The sequence below is a fragment of the Halichoerus grypus genome, chromosome 4 (assembly GCF_964656455.1).
Source record: "Halichoerus grypus chromosome 4, mHalGry1.hap1.1, whole genome shotgun sequence".
Taxonomy (NCBI): domain Eukaryota; kingdom Metazoa; phylum Chordata; class Mammalia; order Carnivora; family Phocidae; genus Halichoerus; species Halichoerus grypus.
In genome coordinates, this window is record NC_135715.1 from 30146465 (window position 1) to 30163209 (window position 16745).

Genomic DNA, 16745 nt, shown 5'->3' on the forward strand with positions numbered 1-16745 from the left:
TGAGCTTGGTCTGCATTTTTGTATCTTCCTGTGCTTTTTCCTGTTGTTCTGTTCTTGTTTTATGGATTGTGTTCCTTCTTTGACTGTTTCAAACATTTAATTTCCTTTACATATTGCTCTGTCAATGCTAGTTCCTTAGATGGGAATTCTTTTTTCAAGTTTCATATTCTCTAACAATAGGTTTTCTTCTATGCCTTGTAATTTTGTCATTATATAAATTCTTAAAGGTTTATCTTCTGTGTATTCTTATTTAATTTTATTATTATATTTTATCTGGAACTGTGCTTTTGGAGCTGGGTATTTGCCATATCTGCTCAACCTGCTATCTGTTTGGCTTCAGATAGGTCTTTAGATTCTTGTCCCTTTTTTTGTGATTAGTTACTTTATAATTACAACAGCTTTTACAACCCTTCCACTGTAAAACTGCCTGGCTGGTTTCCCAGAGATAGCAACTGATACAAACCTGATTTTCTTGTTGGTTTTTTTTTTATTAGTTGTATTAAAATATGTAGAAAACATATTCTTAAGGAGGATTTTTCTTTTTCTGCTTGAACCTAGGCAAGCCCACCACAAGTAGCTCAGAAGCATGCCGCTTTTGTGGTTCCAGGAGTGGAACAGAGTTATCTGCTGTTGGCAGTGTGTGTTCTGATGCCGACTGCCAGGTGAGTATGCAGTTAGACAGGCTGTCCCAGGTAGGAATAGCATGCATTCCCTCATGATGGATTTACTTCATATTAAGTAAGAGTTAGAGCTCAGCATCACTTCAGTTTTCTAAATTAATGTATTCCCCATATCAAGAGCTAAATGCTTTATCAGAGCTAGAGAATGGATAAGTTTCTCAAACCCACACAGTGTGTGTTTATCAACTATCACCATAATAAATATTTAATGTTTGCTTTTTTGCTACAAAAAGGTAAAAATCTATGGACTGCATTTCCTTGACCTCTTACATACTTTATTCACTTATTTCCCTATAATCAACTTTCAATATTTGAGAGTTCTTTAGTCCTGAACATCCATACACATATTTCATGCTATCCAGATATTTTCAGTTCAATTCAGTTGACAAGAACTTGGATAGGGCCCAGCTAGTGAAAGATATCTGTATGGTTTTTTGTTTTGTTTTTTTTAAAATTATTTATTTATTTATGTAACAGAGAGACACACAGTGAGAGAGGGAACACAAGCAGGGGGAGTGGGAGAGGAAGAAGTAGGCTTCCTGCTGAGCAGGGAGCCCAATGCGGGGCTCGATCCCAGGACCCTGGGATCATGACCTGAGCCGAAGGCAGACACTCAACCGACTGAGCCACCCAGGCACCCGCCTGTATGTTTTTTATACCATTTTAATGAGGGGATAGGTGGTGATTGGGAGATTGTATATCCAGAATTTTTTTGCTTCATGACTATGCACAAAAATAAATAGATTAAAATTATATTTCACTTTTTATCATCATTCTCTTTATGTGAAGTGAAATTTTTTTAAATCACATTAAAAGAGAAATTACACACTGAAAAAATTTAAATTAAAATTTTAAAATTACACACTAAAAAAATTTGCTAATAATCCATAAGTTATATTCAAATAAAGAATAAAAATAGGGCTCAGCAGGGAGCCTGCTTCTCTCTCTGGCTGCCACTCCCCCCCTGCTTGTGCTCTCTCTCTCTCAGACAAATATATAAATAAAATCTTAAAAAAAGTAAAAAGAATAAAAATAACTTTATTGGTACATAGCCTTAATGTGTATTTCCTGTGGGAAATATCTTGGAAAATTAACATAATGGATATAATTACCAGGCTGTGTGCCTTTTTTGATATTTTGTATGCCATTATAATTTATGTCTAATAGGAGTATGCTAAGATAGCCTGTAGTAAGACGCATCCCTGTGGCCATCCGTGTGGAGGTGTCAAGAATGAAGAGCACTGTCTGCCCTGTCTACACGGCTGCGACAAAAGTGCCACAACGCTGAAACAGGACGCCGACGACATGTGCATGATCTGCTTCACCGAGGCGCTCTCAGCAGCACCAGCCATTCAGGTTGTCTCAGCTTATAAAGTGCCTGGAATTTAACATGGGAAATAGAAATGCATCTATCTGTGAAATAAAGAGATCCCTGAACTTCTTGCCTCACTGGGAGAAAATGTGCCCCTAGTATCTCCCAGTTTGTTGAAGAGCAAATTCCAACTCTTTATGTTCTGTTTCCATTTTGTGTGCTCAGCTTTCATTTGTCATTTGTCTGAGCCTATATAATCAATGGAATGTATGAAATGTTCATAAGGGAGGAAAAAATAATCAGATTATCTAGTAACTGCTCTCCTTAATTTCCAAAACCCAAAATGGTAGCACTATGTAATTGATGTGTACATAGTAGCACGCACCTCTGTATGTAAAGTATATGCGTACGTCTATAATATTAGTGATATTATTGAAGTTACTGTTTGCTAAATGTTTTTTTAAATTTGACCACTTGTTTATATTTTCAGTTCTTACGATTCTAAGATAAATGAATATTCTCAAAAAATAAATCTTAAATCTTTAAATCAGTAGTTCCTTCTTTCTATGAGATACAAAAGGGAATAATTTTAAATTGCTCCCTAACCTGACTTACTCTTTATAAGGTGGCATTAATATGCAAGTGGTAATAAACTGGAAGAAGCTGAAGACCTAGTTAATATTTCATGAATAACAGAGAAGTGCTGAAATTTCATTGTCCTAAACTTGATTTTTCTTTTATCTGCTTTAACTAGCACCTTCATTGAATAATCTGCCAGTTATTCAAGTGTTTATTATTATCACATTTGCTTATATCCCTCTCTTTTTTTTAATTTAAGCTGGACTGTAGTCACGTATTCCACTTACAGTGCTGCCGACGAGTTTTGGAAAACAGATGGCTTGGTCCAAGGATAACATTTGGATTTATATCTTGTCCCATTTGCAAGGTATGGAGAGAATCAGAAATTATCTACTTTCTATTTTCATCTTTATCTTCATCTTCCAGAATAAATGTGTCCACATCTCTTGGTGTCCTTCCCAGTTTACTTTTTACCCCCAGCCCCCATCAGTTTCTGCTCTTTTCATCCAGGTGATGCCAGAGAATATTATAAGATCCCTCTATCTATTATGCATTTCAAAACAGTAAGTGTCAATTAAAAGCTGGTTAAGTGAAATTAAATGTATTGCATCAGAAAATTCATTTAGATATCATCATGCATTAAAGGGTGTTTGTCACCACTTTCAGACGCTTCAGAGTTCAGATATGTGACATGACAACGGGTGACTACCAAAATGAATGAGCCTGTGGTGCTTGTAGGCTCTGATGCCTGCCATTAAAGATGAAGCCTGAAAACCAAGATTCTTTTAGAATCTTAGGTAAAATAAGGAGAAAATACTGACATTTTGCCCATCTCTTTAAAGATAGTAAGCAAAGTAGCAACTTGTTTTGGCAAGCCAGTGATGATTAATAAAAAAAAAAAAAAAAAAACCTTTCTTTGTTTAAGATTGTGATTGCCAATGCCTTCTCTATTCATTCTTCATTCCTTTTTGTTCTGTTAAGCTCTCCCTGTTTCCTTCAGATGTGCAGACCGGTTTGAAGGGCATAACATGGAAAGACTTAGCACAATTATTGCTTAGTTAGACTGAGGAACAATCCAAAAGATTGTAGTAATTTGCCCTCTCTTCTCATATGGTGCCACAAAGAAAGGTCACATTTAGGAAATGATATATAAAGATGATATAGAAAATACTACCTCCTCATTTCTGTCACCTGCCGTTCTACCCTACCCCCAAGGAACCAGAACACACACACACAGAGGGAGTATGTCTTATTTGTGGCAACAGGGCAATCTTTTATTCCCAGAGGAGCTAAGGCAGCCAGAGAAAAAGTTCAGACTCAGGAAATATGAAGAATTTTCATGCTTTATATCCCATTTGCCCCTGTTGTCCCTGATCTTGGGAAAATGTGGGCTTGTGAGGATTTTACAGGATTATTCCTAAATGGCATTTTATTTAGAAAATGTTCACTCTCTGCTTATCTCCTGGCACAGTGCTTGGTTCTTAGGTGCACACTTCATAGTGTTTGTTGAATTCATAGATAAATGATTCTGTTAAAGAATGTTCATTTTTTAAATTTCAGAACAAAATAAATCATATAGTATTAAAAGACCTGCTTGATCCAATAAAAGAACTCTATGAGGATGTCAGAAGAAAAGCCTTAATGAGATTGGAATATGAAGGTCTGCATAAGAGTGAAGCTATCACAACTCCTGGTGTGAGATTTTATAATGACCCAGCTGGCTATGCGATGAACAGATATGCATATTATGTCTGCTACAAATGCAGAAAGGTATGCTGTAAATTATACTAGGAATTTTTAAGAACTAAAGATTACCTATGTGATTAACAATTGAATTGTGTAATGATATCTAACTCTTATATCTTAAGTCTGAAGTTAAAAATCAGAAAGTTTGATACATTTGAAGGTGAATTTTTTTTTTACTTAATTTGTTTTGGGATTTTTTATTTATTTATTTATTTATTTTTACCTATACAGACTATTTCCAAAGCATGTTACATTTCTGTACACAAGCTACTTCACATCAGTAATCTCCTGTTTGCCAAATCCAGTTGGTTTTTAAATAAATGTCTCCTACTCTTAACTCTTGAGTTAACTCTTAATTCTTTTCACCATTTCCTCATTAAAATTCCTTGGCTTCCGGGACAATACTCTTGATATCCTTTCTTTCTGGTTATTTGTCTTTAACTCCTTTATATAGGGTTCCTTTTCATTCGCCTCCTCCTTACATACTTAGTTTCTAGCACTGTATTCGTGCCTAATGATAACCTCCTTACCTTTGCCGAGCTCCTGTATATCCATGTCTTTGGCAAACATCTGTATCATCCTCACCTTCCAAAATTTTTGAGATTTAGATACAAATATTTAACTGCTTACCAGACATTTGAATTTCTCACACATACTTCAAAGTCCACATAAGGAGTATTATAATCATCGACTTTGACTCTCTCGTTCTCCAGTCTTTATTTACAAAGTCTTTTCAATTCTGTCTCTAAATCTCCCTGAGTTCTTTTTCTGTTGCATCTTCAGCAACCCTAATCATTTTCTTTGGTAATTGTAGTAGCCTCCTTACTGAGCCCCTTGTGTGGAGCCCCTAGTCCTTCCATTCCATCCTTTACACTTACATCACTACTAGTAGATTAATATTTCTCAACCTCAGATCTGATGTGTCATTTTTCTGCTTACCCTGTCCACATCTCCAGTCTCATTTCCCAGTATGCTACCATTTGCGCCCCATGCTACCAAATACCGAACAGCCTGCAATTCCCCAAATTCGGCCACGTCTGCTCACTCACTGACTGTTCCATGCCATTGCATAGGCTGTTCCTCTTCACGGAATGCTCTTCCCTACTCCTCCTCTGCATTTCGCTCTGACCTGACGCCCCACCCAAACTGAGGTGCTTGTATGCGCATAGCCAAATCTGTCTGTTTCACCTTCTCTGTAATGTGCCCGCAACGCCTCTCCACTACCACATGATTTTGGTATCTTACATACCTTCTTTGTAGCACTCCTTATTTTGCATTATGATTACTGATTCACTTGTCTCCGCGCCACTTGATAAGTTCTGTGAGAACAAAGACAATGTTTTTTCGTTTCTCTTTCTCCAGTACTTGGCAGTTATTAGACACTGAGTTAATTAAAGAATAAATAAATGAATGAAGGAATCTGTAAATGAAAAGTGCATAGTCTCTCAATGTAACAAAAAGAAAATACAGCTAATGAATGGAAGGCTAAATAGGTAGATGATAGCCAAAAAGACAGATAAATATACATACATTCAAGGCAAGACTAATAGTGTACATTTGTGAAACTTGTATTGTTACAAATAACAAAATATTATTTCTGTGTGTTCAGTGTGTTAAACATCATAAATGAATATGTTACCATAGGGATGACAGTCCAAAATGTCTAGGAAGCCAAACAGGAAATCTAGAAAAGTGAAACAGCTAGAATAAACAGCAGACCTCAGGACAAATGAAATAATTCTGAGGCCAGATTTAGCTGGTGGACAACCATTTATAACCTCTATATCAATGGAGCCTGTCTTTTGACCTGTTTTTCTGGTACAGATAATAGATTTATATTGACTTATTTGTTTATCCTCAAGTATGGACATAGCTTTTTGGCTGTGGGACATGTTGTGCATGCAGATTGCCCCAATTATAATTGGCCTCATTTATTTCGTGTCCAGAGCAAATACAGATAAACCATCCACCAAGATAATTTCATTTATTCGAGTATGTATATTGGATACTGCTGGGTTCCTGCACACAGTGTAGCTTTATAAGTATGAGCAGTCTTCTGAGGAATTACCAAACTTCCCTTTCCTTTCTTTTTTTTTTTTTTTTAAGTAATCTCTACACCCAACGTGGGGCTTGAACTCACAACCCCAAGATTAAGAGTCGTATGCTCTACTGACTAAGCCAGCCAGGCACCCGTTCCCTTTCCTTTTTAAAAATTTTTGTATAATCAAAATTGATTTTTTTTTTCTGTCCCATTAGCCCCACGATTCTAATTGTGTACTAATATTTATTTTAGGCATATTTTTTGTACTACAGAATTAAAATTTGGAAATTTTTTTTTTTTTTAAGATTTTATTTATTTATTTAACAGAGAGAGACGCAGTGAGAGAGGGAACACAAGCAGGGGGAGTGGGAGAGGGAGAAGCAGGCCTCCCGCGGAGCAGGGAGCCCAATGCGGGGCTCGATCCCAGGACCCTGGGATCATGACCTGTGCTGAAAGCAGACGCTCAATGCCTGAGCCACCCAGGCGCCCCAAAATTTGGAAATTTCTTAAACATATTTATCAAAGCAGTAGAAGGAAACATTTAATACTTCAAAATGAGAAAAATTACTCAAACTTTGCCCTGAAAAAGCAGTTTCTCATCATTACTTAATATCTTATTCTTGATATTTATTTGGAATAATATACATTCTTTCGTTATTTTGTTTTGACAATACAATGTTTGAACTTCCTACTGTAAGCATGAGTTTATTGCAGAATTAAAGCAGATTTATTTCATACCCTGATCCACCCATATAGGCATCTACTTGGCATTGCAAGGGAGTGTCGAATAGATAATAGTATTTTCTAAGACCTCTTGATCTTACTTTCGCTATGCTCATACTGTATCTCCCATAGCAAGGTTTTCTTTTTTCTTGCTGTAATCTAATTGTGTTCTCTGCATAGGCATATTTTGGTGGCGAAGCTCGCTGCGATGCTGAGGCTGGACAAGGGGATGACTATGATCCCAGAGAGCTCATTTGTGGTGCCTGTTCTGATGTGTCCAGGGCTCAGGTGGGCAGAACATTTTATTAGAAAGGACAGTTTAGAAATGTTAAACCTCTGTTTTTTCAAAAATAATAATCTAACTAATGTGGTGGGAATAGTATAGCAGGTTTTTTGCCCAGTGTTTTCGGATGTTTATATGCAGTGTATAATTTTCCAAATTAATTCATAGATATTATTCTCTTCGATGGTATTTGCGTTTTATAATTTTGTCCTCCATGAAATGGTCACCATATTTCAACAAGTAATAAATTTACTTATTTCATTTTCTTAAACCTGCAGCCACACTTTTAGGTTTATCTCACCTCCAATGAAATCTTCACAGTACAGCTGTGAGACTGAGAGATAGATGAAATACTAACTATTCAATTTGGCTGCCCAGGAACAATTCACCAGGAAATTAAATGTGTCTTATTTATTAAATCAGATTGGTTCTGATGGATCTGAGATGAGAATTTAGGGCTTTCTCCAGACCATTTGGGCAAAGCCACACATTTATTCATCAGTATTTTTAATGTATCTGTCATCAGTTTTTCAGTCAGTTTTGAGAGCTATGGGTACTTGCAAAATATGAATCACTGAGCTATATATATGACTATCTTAAGTGTGTTTGAAATGACTTGCCATAATCTTGTGTCTATGTATTTTCTTTTGCTATAGATGTGTCCAAAACATGGCACAGACTTTTTGGAATATAAATGTCGCTACTGCTGTTCAGTGGCTGTCTTTTTCTGTTTTGGAACAACACATTTTTGTAATGCTTGTCATGATGATTTTCAGAGAATGACTAGTATTCCCAAGGAAGAACTACCACACTGTCCTGCAGGTATGCTTTTAATATTTTTAAACACGACTGTGATGTATATACTTTCTGGTTTAATTTAATGATCACATGAGAACTCTGTTCCAAGTGGCAGAAACCCGGTTCAAACTAGCCTGAAGAATCAGGCTATTTCTTGGCCCTTGTAAGCTTCTGACATTCTGAGTGAAGTAGAAAGATCACCGTGGTTATGAGGGGTCAGGAGTTATAATGGAGACAGTTACCTGGGGAAGGAAAAGGAAGTCAGTTAAAGATTAGTAAAAGAATCACTGTTTGGCACTAAAGGGCCATGTGAAGTTTGAAGTTACGAATTGATAATAGAACCATTTTAAAGGATTCTTGTGATTTTTTTTTTTTTTTTTGAGACGCCTGGAACCAGTGCCATAAAATGGACAAGTCATTTGATCTAGAATGACTGGGAATTGGCAGTGTAGTGAGCATCAGAAAGCCAGGGAGTTAAGCCACTGAGAATATGGGAGAAATGATTGTGTATGGAGGTCAGGCTGAGAAAAATAAGAATATGAAACCAAAAAGAAACTGAAAAGATTGGAAGAGATCAGGAGGGTGGTGGTCCCAATGAGGTGGGAAGGGAGAGAAGTGGAAGGTGAGGTAAACATGACCACAGAAGAGAATTTTACATGAGATATATCTGAAATTGGTGAAAATACATACAAAAGTATAGAGCACAATACATGATTTTGTTAAAGCTGGGAAACACACTCTCATTCACTGCTTATCAGAGTGCAGATGCTAGAACCCTATAGAAAAAGCCGTTTGATGGTGCCTCTCAAAACTGCAGACACATCAGTAGTCCCACTTCTGGGAATATACCTACATATGTGAAGTAAATAAAAAAGGCAAATGTGCAAGGATATTACTTGTAATAATAAAAATTTGTAAACAATCCAAGTATCCAGTAGGAGGGTGGTTAAACACTAAGTACTATGCACCATCAAAAAAAAAAAAGAAAATGATGATGAGGGTGGTGTTTCTGTGTACTGATCTGGAACGATATAGAGGAGACTGTTACATGAAAAATCAAGTTACAGAACAGGGTATACGGTATGTGATCTTGTAAGAAAGGGGAAAATGAAAATATATACTCATATTTGTTTATATGTGCATTAAAAAATACAGGAACAATACACTAGAAATTAATAAAATTAATTAACTATTGGGAAAAACCAGGAAGATGGGTAGAGAAGGGGGGAAGGTGACTTATTATATACAATTTTTTTAACATTTTGATTTTTAAACCATGAGAAATAAATTATCCAGAAAGAAAAAGAATATGTAAGGTTTTTTGTTTTGTTTTGTTTTAGTATGGCTACTTCTATTTGTTCATGTCAAAAAGAAATTGTTATACTGTTCCCCTCTAAAAACTTTTTTTTTTTTTTTTTAAGTAGATGTAATAGACTTTGAAAGAAGCAAGATCAGAATAATGTAAGGCTAGGTGTTTAGGATAATGGCCAGAATAAAGATGTGAAACCTAATAGCAGGAGGAGGATGCTGAGCTGGAGGTGAACAGATGAAGGGAGTGAAACGGGGGCAGCGTTTGGATCAGGTTAGCTTCAAGGGGAGGGAGAGGGGGTTATTGAATGAAAGTTGTAAGTCAGTGGTCTGGAAGTAAATGGAAACCAGGAGAGTCCGTCTTGCTTCCTGGCCTTATGACATAGTAGGAGCTCAGGAGATCAGCAGCTTCTAGTTGAGAAAGCTTAGAGGCGAGCAATGTCATCAGGGAAAATCCACATTTTGTTTAATGGAAGAAAGTTTCTTTTATGTTCAGGAACAAAGACAAAACAACAAAACACTAAAAGTAATCAGGAGATTAGCTAGCAATAAGACAGGTATGGTGGAGAACATAGTGGTGGCGTCCGTTGCTGAGAGGTTCCGGCCAAGGCAAGGCCTCCCCTCGCACATTCACAGGATCACCCAGGTCAGCCATCACAGGGACCCCACCCTGGAAACAGCCGCGAACCAGGGAAATGAGGCAGGAGAGGATTTAGAGAGTTTGCAGAAGGAAGGAACGGTCATCGATCCTGGGCATTTTCACATGTAATTTCTTTCTTTTTTTCCCTTTTCTTTTCTTTCTTAATTTCTCTCTCTCTCTCTTTCCTTCTTTTCTTTCTTTCTTTTTAAGACTTTATTTATTTGTCAGAGAGAGAGAGCACAGGCAGGGGGAGTGGCAGGCAGAGGGAAGCAGGCTCCCCACTGAGCAGGGAGCCCGATGCGGGACTCGCTCCCAGGACCCTGGGATCATGACCTGAGCCAAAGGCAGACATTTAACCAACTGGGCCACCCAGGCGTCCCTCAAATGTATTTTCTTACGTAGTTTTTACAACCTATAAGGTAGATGGTGTTATCCCCACCTTCGCAGATGAAAAGTTAAGGCCTCGAGAGGTACAGTAGCTGGTCTAAGATCATAATGCTCAGACCGAGGTGTGCTCTCCCAGCCTCTCACATTCCTCTAATTTATCCATTCCTTTAGAGAACTGGAATAGAATTAAAGCAGACCCCACAGTGAAATCAGCAGGGAAGACGGCCATGCATTTTACTTAGAAGGACAGAAGGATTGATTCTCTAACCACTGTCAACCCATTAATTCCAATTTTTAATATATGGATGAGGACAAGAGTCCAGATTAAGAAGTTAAAGTAGATAATTCCTCTATTACTTTCTAAAATATTTGCTGACTACCTTCTTCGTGCCAGGATACTTAACCTTCATAGCTCCCTATGAGTTAAATATTGCTGTGCCTATTTTAAAGATGAGGGACCTAAGAATCAAGAAAGATTAAGTTAACTTTGCCTCAGTTTTCTTATCTGCAAAGTAGGGACAATAGTTCCTGTCTCTGACTAGTAGAAGATTGAGTTAATATACTAGAACAGTGCCTCAGTACTAAGCACCGCAAATGTCTACAGGTGTGTTTTTGTTACTGTTTTTCACCATCATGATTAGATTATGAACTCCGTGAAGATAGGGGCCATGTACTCTTCATTTTTACATCCCAAGCACCTGATGTAACACCATTCACCCATTAGGCACTAAGTAGATATTTGTTGAATAAATGACCCTTTGTTTTCTCCCAGAAAAAAACAAGGACTGCAGTTTGCAGGAGCCATCATTGATGGTGTCATGCACTTAAGTTAGATCTGCCATTGAGTGTCCCCCCTCCTGACAGCTCTTCCCCTCCCACCAGGGGGGCAGGTGGAATATCAGTGTGCAGTGTGATTTGGGGTGGGAGGTGCTGATATACTTTATAATTTATAACTGGAATAATTACCTTTCTAGGTTTTAACTGCTGCTCTTGTGTCTGCTAGCTGAAACCAGCAGTTGACTTCTCCTTCTGAGATGATCTGTCCTCAGTTTGATATTACCCTCATGCCTTGGTCTTCCACTTCTGTGGAGCTTAATTTTTATTCCTTTACATGAGGCCACAGTTTGTTGTTGTTCAGTAGTAGTAATAACAACTAACATTTACTGAGTATATGTACAGCCTAAGCTTCATAAACACTAGCCTTTTTTTCCCTCCTGTTTTCCTTCTTTTACATCACAGAAGTTTTTAAACCTAGAAGAGATAAATAAGATCTCATTCCCCATTGATCTGGATAAGCTCATTCCATCCAATCACATACTTTTCTCTTAAATAGAGTCAAAATTTACATTTATTGTTTTGGTTACTAGCTGTAGGAAACTAATGCATACTTTTATCCCTTCCTCTGCTGTTAGGGACTCTGCATTCAAGTATAAGCCCAGCCAGTATTCCCTGCACAGTAAAGCTCCTCATTTATAAAGGAGCTAAAAATCCTTTTTAAATGATATGAAACACATGACGTGAAGCACATTAACATAACAGGTCTTTCTTAAAATAGAAAAGTACAGGTTTTTGTACATTTTTTATTTTTTTCTATTTATTTTTTATTTAAATTCAGTTAACTAACATATAATGTATTATTAGTTTCAGAGGTAGAGTTCAGTGATTCACCAGTCTTTTTTTTTTTTTTTTAAAGATGTTATTTATTTATTTGAGAGAGAGAGAATGAGAGAGAGAGCATGAGGGGGGAAGGGTCAGAGGGAGAAGCAGACTCCCCGCCGAGCAGGGAGCCTGATGTGGGACTCGATCCCAGGACTCCAGGATCATGACCTGAGCCGAAGGCAGTTGCTTAACCAACTGAGCCACCCAGGCGCCCGTGATTCACCAGTCTTATTACACCATTACATCACATGCCCTCCTTAATATCCATTTTTAAGCCTCATCTATTTGATTATTATTAAGCTTATATCTTCCCCAAAGTGCTTCTTCCACATTGTTAAATTTTATATTATTTTACCATTCATATATTTAGGCCAGTTTTCATTTTTCTACTAATCTCCCTTCAGATACTTTTAAAAATAACAGTCTTTAATAATCAGTCTTCCCATTCATCAGTGTGTACTTTTTCTTCAGAGAAGGTACAAGGATAACATGGCTTATTTACACTTAAATTTGTTCTTACTTGGAGAAAAACATTCATACAAAAGTTTCCATATTCCCTCATCCAGAATAATTTTCTGTTCAACTGAACTGATGGGTTTTCATTATCATTTTTGTTCATCACTCTTTGCTGTTAAATGATGTATCTAATGCTCAACATCACTCATCATCAGGGAAATGCCAATCAAAACCACAATGAGATACCACCTCACACCAGTCAGGATGGCTAGAATCAAAAAGACAAGAAATAACAAATGTTGGCAAGGATGTGGACTAAAAGGAACCTTCGTACACTGTTGGTAGGAATGCAAACTAGTGCAGCCACTGTGGAAAACAAGATGGAGGGTCCTCAGAAATTAAAAATAGAAATACCAGGGGCCCCTGGTGGCTCAGTCAGTTAAGCCTCTGACTCTTGATCTCAGCTCAGCCCTTGATCTCAGGGTCATGAGTTCAAGCCCCATGTTGGACTCCATGCTGGGCATGGAGCCTATTTAAAAAAATAAATGAAAATAGAACTACCATATGATCCAGTAACCACTAGTGGGTATTTACCCAAAGACAATGAAAACACTAATTCAAAAAGATGCACCCCTGTGTTTATTGTAGCATTATTTAACAATAGCCAAGATATGGAAGCAACCCAAATGTCCATCAATAGATAAATGGATGAAGAAGATGTGGTATACACACACACACACACACAATGGACTGTTATGCAGCCATAAAAAGAATGAGATCTTGCCATTTTTGATAACATGGATGGACCTAGAAGGTATTATGCTAAGTGAAGTAAGTCAGAGAAAGACAAATACTGTATGATTTCACTTACATGTGGAATCTAAAAAACAAAAGAGCAGCAACAGACCCATAAATACAGAAAACAAACTGATAGTTCCAGGAAGGGGGATACAAAATGGGTGAAGAGGGAGTGGGAGGTACAGGCTTCTAGTTATGGAATGAGTAAGTCATGGGACTGAAAGGTGGTACAGCATAGAAAATACAATCAGTGGTATCAGAATAGCTTTGTGTGGTGACAGACGGTAGCTACACTTGTGGTGAGCATAGCATAATGTATAGATTTTGTGGAATCATTATGTTATATGGAGCTGATGTAGCGTTGTGTGTCAACTATACTTCAATTAAAAAAAAATTTTTTTTTTAGGTGATGTATCTCGTTCACTAATCGAATAAGATCTATAGCTCATAGGGGTTATTTCTAGGCAGGATGTTGTAGGTAAGGGATTCTGTCCTTTCTCTGTTGTATATACCTGGTATGTTGAATTTTTTGTGGTGAACATTTTTTTACTTTTGTAGCTAGAAGAAAAATAATTTTTAAATTTTATATTTGTGTAACCATAGCCATATAATTTCTTTGAATAACTTATTGGTGATTTATATTTACATTAGGTTTGTATGTATGTGTCATTTTTAATTATATTCTTTTGCCTCCTTCAAAATTTATACAGGTCCCAAAGGCAAACAATTAGAAGGAACTGAATGTCCACTCCATGTTGTTCATCCACCCACCGGGGAAGAATTTGCTCTGGGTTGTGGAGTGTGCAGAAATGCTCACACTTTTTAGAACACTCAGATTCCTTTGTCTACAGAGAAGAAGTTGCCTTCATCCCCCAAGTGGATGTGGTGAAGTTTAAACTCTGCTCAGGATAAGGACGGGACCATTTTTACATCCATGAAAATGAACCATTCACAGTGCAAGAAGGATGCCAAATACCATGTACATAATTCTTGCTATGGAAAGTTTCCCCATTCTTTCGGTTTATCTTCTTTTGAACCAAGACATCAAACTTGTGAGGTGTTTGCATGTGGCCATTACCGTCATTGGCCTGTGAAGCATTGAACATTTATAGATAATTGATATAAAAGAATCGCCATGCCCATGGACTAAGAATGATGCTGGCTTTCAAGCAAAAAAGAGAAATAATCATTGTTTATTGTATACTGCCTTTTTGTAATCCTGTATAATTGCATCACAGGTGGGGATGAAAAGAGGAATATTCTGGTTTATTTCCTAGACTGTTATTTAAAAAAAAAAATTGTGTTAGGACTGGCATATAAATGTAATAAGTATCACACTGTATATAAAGATATCAATGTTTGTCCTGTATAAGAATTACTAAATTACAAATGCAGTTTCATTTAAACTTCTAGGTTACGTTGAGCCTGAAATTTTAATGAAGTGCAATACGGAGTGTGCCTCATTATCTTGCAGCTGTAAACATATTGGAATGTATATGTCAATAAACCACTGTACATTTTTATACAGTGATAAAGTCTGACAACTGTGTGAGCTATTGCTTCAGAAACAAAATGGAAATTTTTAGATTTTACGATCTAAAAATCCATCCAACTTCACTAACGCAGCACAATGATGACTTTCATAACTCTTAGGGAAGAGTGGTAATGAAGTACATTTTGGAATCTTAAACACTGGGACAAACATATAAATATGTATGTTAATAAACAGACACATGCCAAAGACAGGAAAAGAAAACATTTAGGAAATTGACCAACCCCATCTTACTAACCAGCCCCTTATTAAACTTTTATAAAGTAATCAACAAAATTACTAGGCTTTTTTTTTTTTTTTTACAGACTACAGTGTGTTTCTGTAGATCTTTTTTACAGTTAACTCATGAAATTGACGGACTATTGATTTATGAGTCATCATAAGTCAGGTTATATTTATTTCATGAGAATGGCAAAAGTTTTGATAAGTTTTGTTCTACATTCCCACTGTTGAAAATGTATACATCTATTTGTCAATATAATGTTTGCTTTGAAGAAACTTGAAAAGATCAAATCTGGACACAGATAACTATTCAGAGAATCTTTTAATAAATTTCATAAACATGTCCAAGTCCTATGCTTCAGGATTTAGGAAAGACTGTTGTTACTGGTTTTTATTTTTGCTCTTGTTGGCAGAGGAGTAGCTAAGAGGCCGTTTGGGCTCCATCTTGAAGAATAAGTAGTATTTCAAGGGGCAGAGAAAGGCATTAGGAAAAATACGTAAATAGAAAATTCTACAATGTAATAGAACAGCGTGAGTAGTCTAATTCCTGATGTGGGAGACTTTACTGCCAAAAACAAACCAAAAACAAAAACCTGAAGATCACAAAGACTGGTCTCTTCACGATGCAGTTTGTGGATCCGCTGTTCGTGCAAACTCATGGGCTTCCTGAGCAAGGAAGGATCTGAAGTAGTACGGAAGGTCCCGCTTCATCTAAATAAGATACATCTGATCCATCGGAGATGACACAAACTCTGTTTGTGTTGGGTGACGGTGCCCCAGAATCACAAGCAATTTGTAATTGCCTCAATGTGTTTGAAAGCAGGAGCAATCTGTTGTCCTTGAGGGCACTACTGGTGGTCCCAAGCAAAGGTGAGAGGGTTGCAGGCAGAAGTAATGCAATTTCAACCTCCAGAAGACCTTGGATTAATATTTCATGAAGAAATCTTGATGCCTTAAGCAGAGAAGCGTTCTGAAGGTATTCACATGTTTATATCCTCAAAGGGCCAGTTGAGACTTGCTGCCTGTGTTCAGAAAAGATTCCAGAACCTTCAGGTCAACACAGTCTTTTTCTTCAGAACATGTCATTCTGCCGTGAGGATGTTGGGCAGCAGGCATCAGGAAGGGATGACCGCTTAGCCCCAGGTCTACCTCTCAGGACTTAGGAGGCTCTGTGTCTCCTTTTCCAGCCCTCAGCTATGACAGTAACCTGGCTGGTGCCTGGCCTAGGCCTGTGGGAGAAGTCTGAGGGCACAGGCTCAGGGCCGGCTTTAAATTTTTCCAGAAAACCCAAAGTAGGGGCGCCTGGTTAAGCATCTGCCTTCAGCTCAGGTCATGATCCCGGAGGCCCGGGATTGCGATCGAGCCCCACATCCAGCTCTCTGCTCAGCGGGGAGTCTGCTTCTCCCTCTGCCCCTTCTGCCGCTTGTGAGCTCACTCGCTCTCTCTCAAATAAAACCTTAATAAAGAAAACCCAAAATAGGTGCAGAGACGAGACAGAAGCTGTTCCTAGGTATATCAAGGAGACTGGAGGGGAGAACGGGGTAAGGCCATTAGATTGGTA

At 37.6% G+C, this 16745-nt stretch overlaps 1 protein-coding gene across 16 annotated transcripts in view; it reads left to right on the plus strand.

Annotated features, from left to right (window-relative positions):
• Positions 1-14954, plus strand: part of MYCBP2 (MYC binding protein 2) — a 272286-nt gene extending 257332 nt beyond the window's left edge. For all 16 annotated transcript variants that reach the window (XM_078070219.1, XM_078070220.1, XM_078070224.1 and 13 more), the window contains 7 exons: positions 559-662; positions 1848-2036; positions 2831-2938; positions 4132-4341; positions 7262-7369; positions 8021-8186; positions 14121-14954. In XM_078070219.1, the coding sequence (XP_077926345.1) occupies positions 559-662; positions 1848-2036; positions 2831-2938; positions 4132-4341; positions 7262-7369; positions 8021-8186; positions 14121-14236 (1001 nt within the window). In that variant the 3' untranslated portion in view covers positions 14237-14954. The remainder of the gene's footprint in view (positions 1-558; positions 663-1847; positions 2037-2830; positions 2939-4131; positions 4342-7261; positions 7370-8020; positions 8187-14120) is intronic.
• The last annotated feature ends 1791 nt before the right edge of the window (positions 14955-16745 follow it).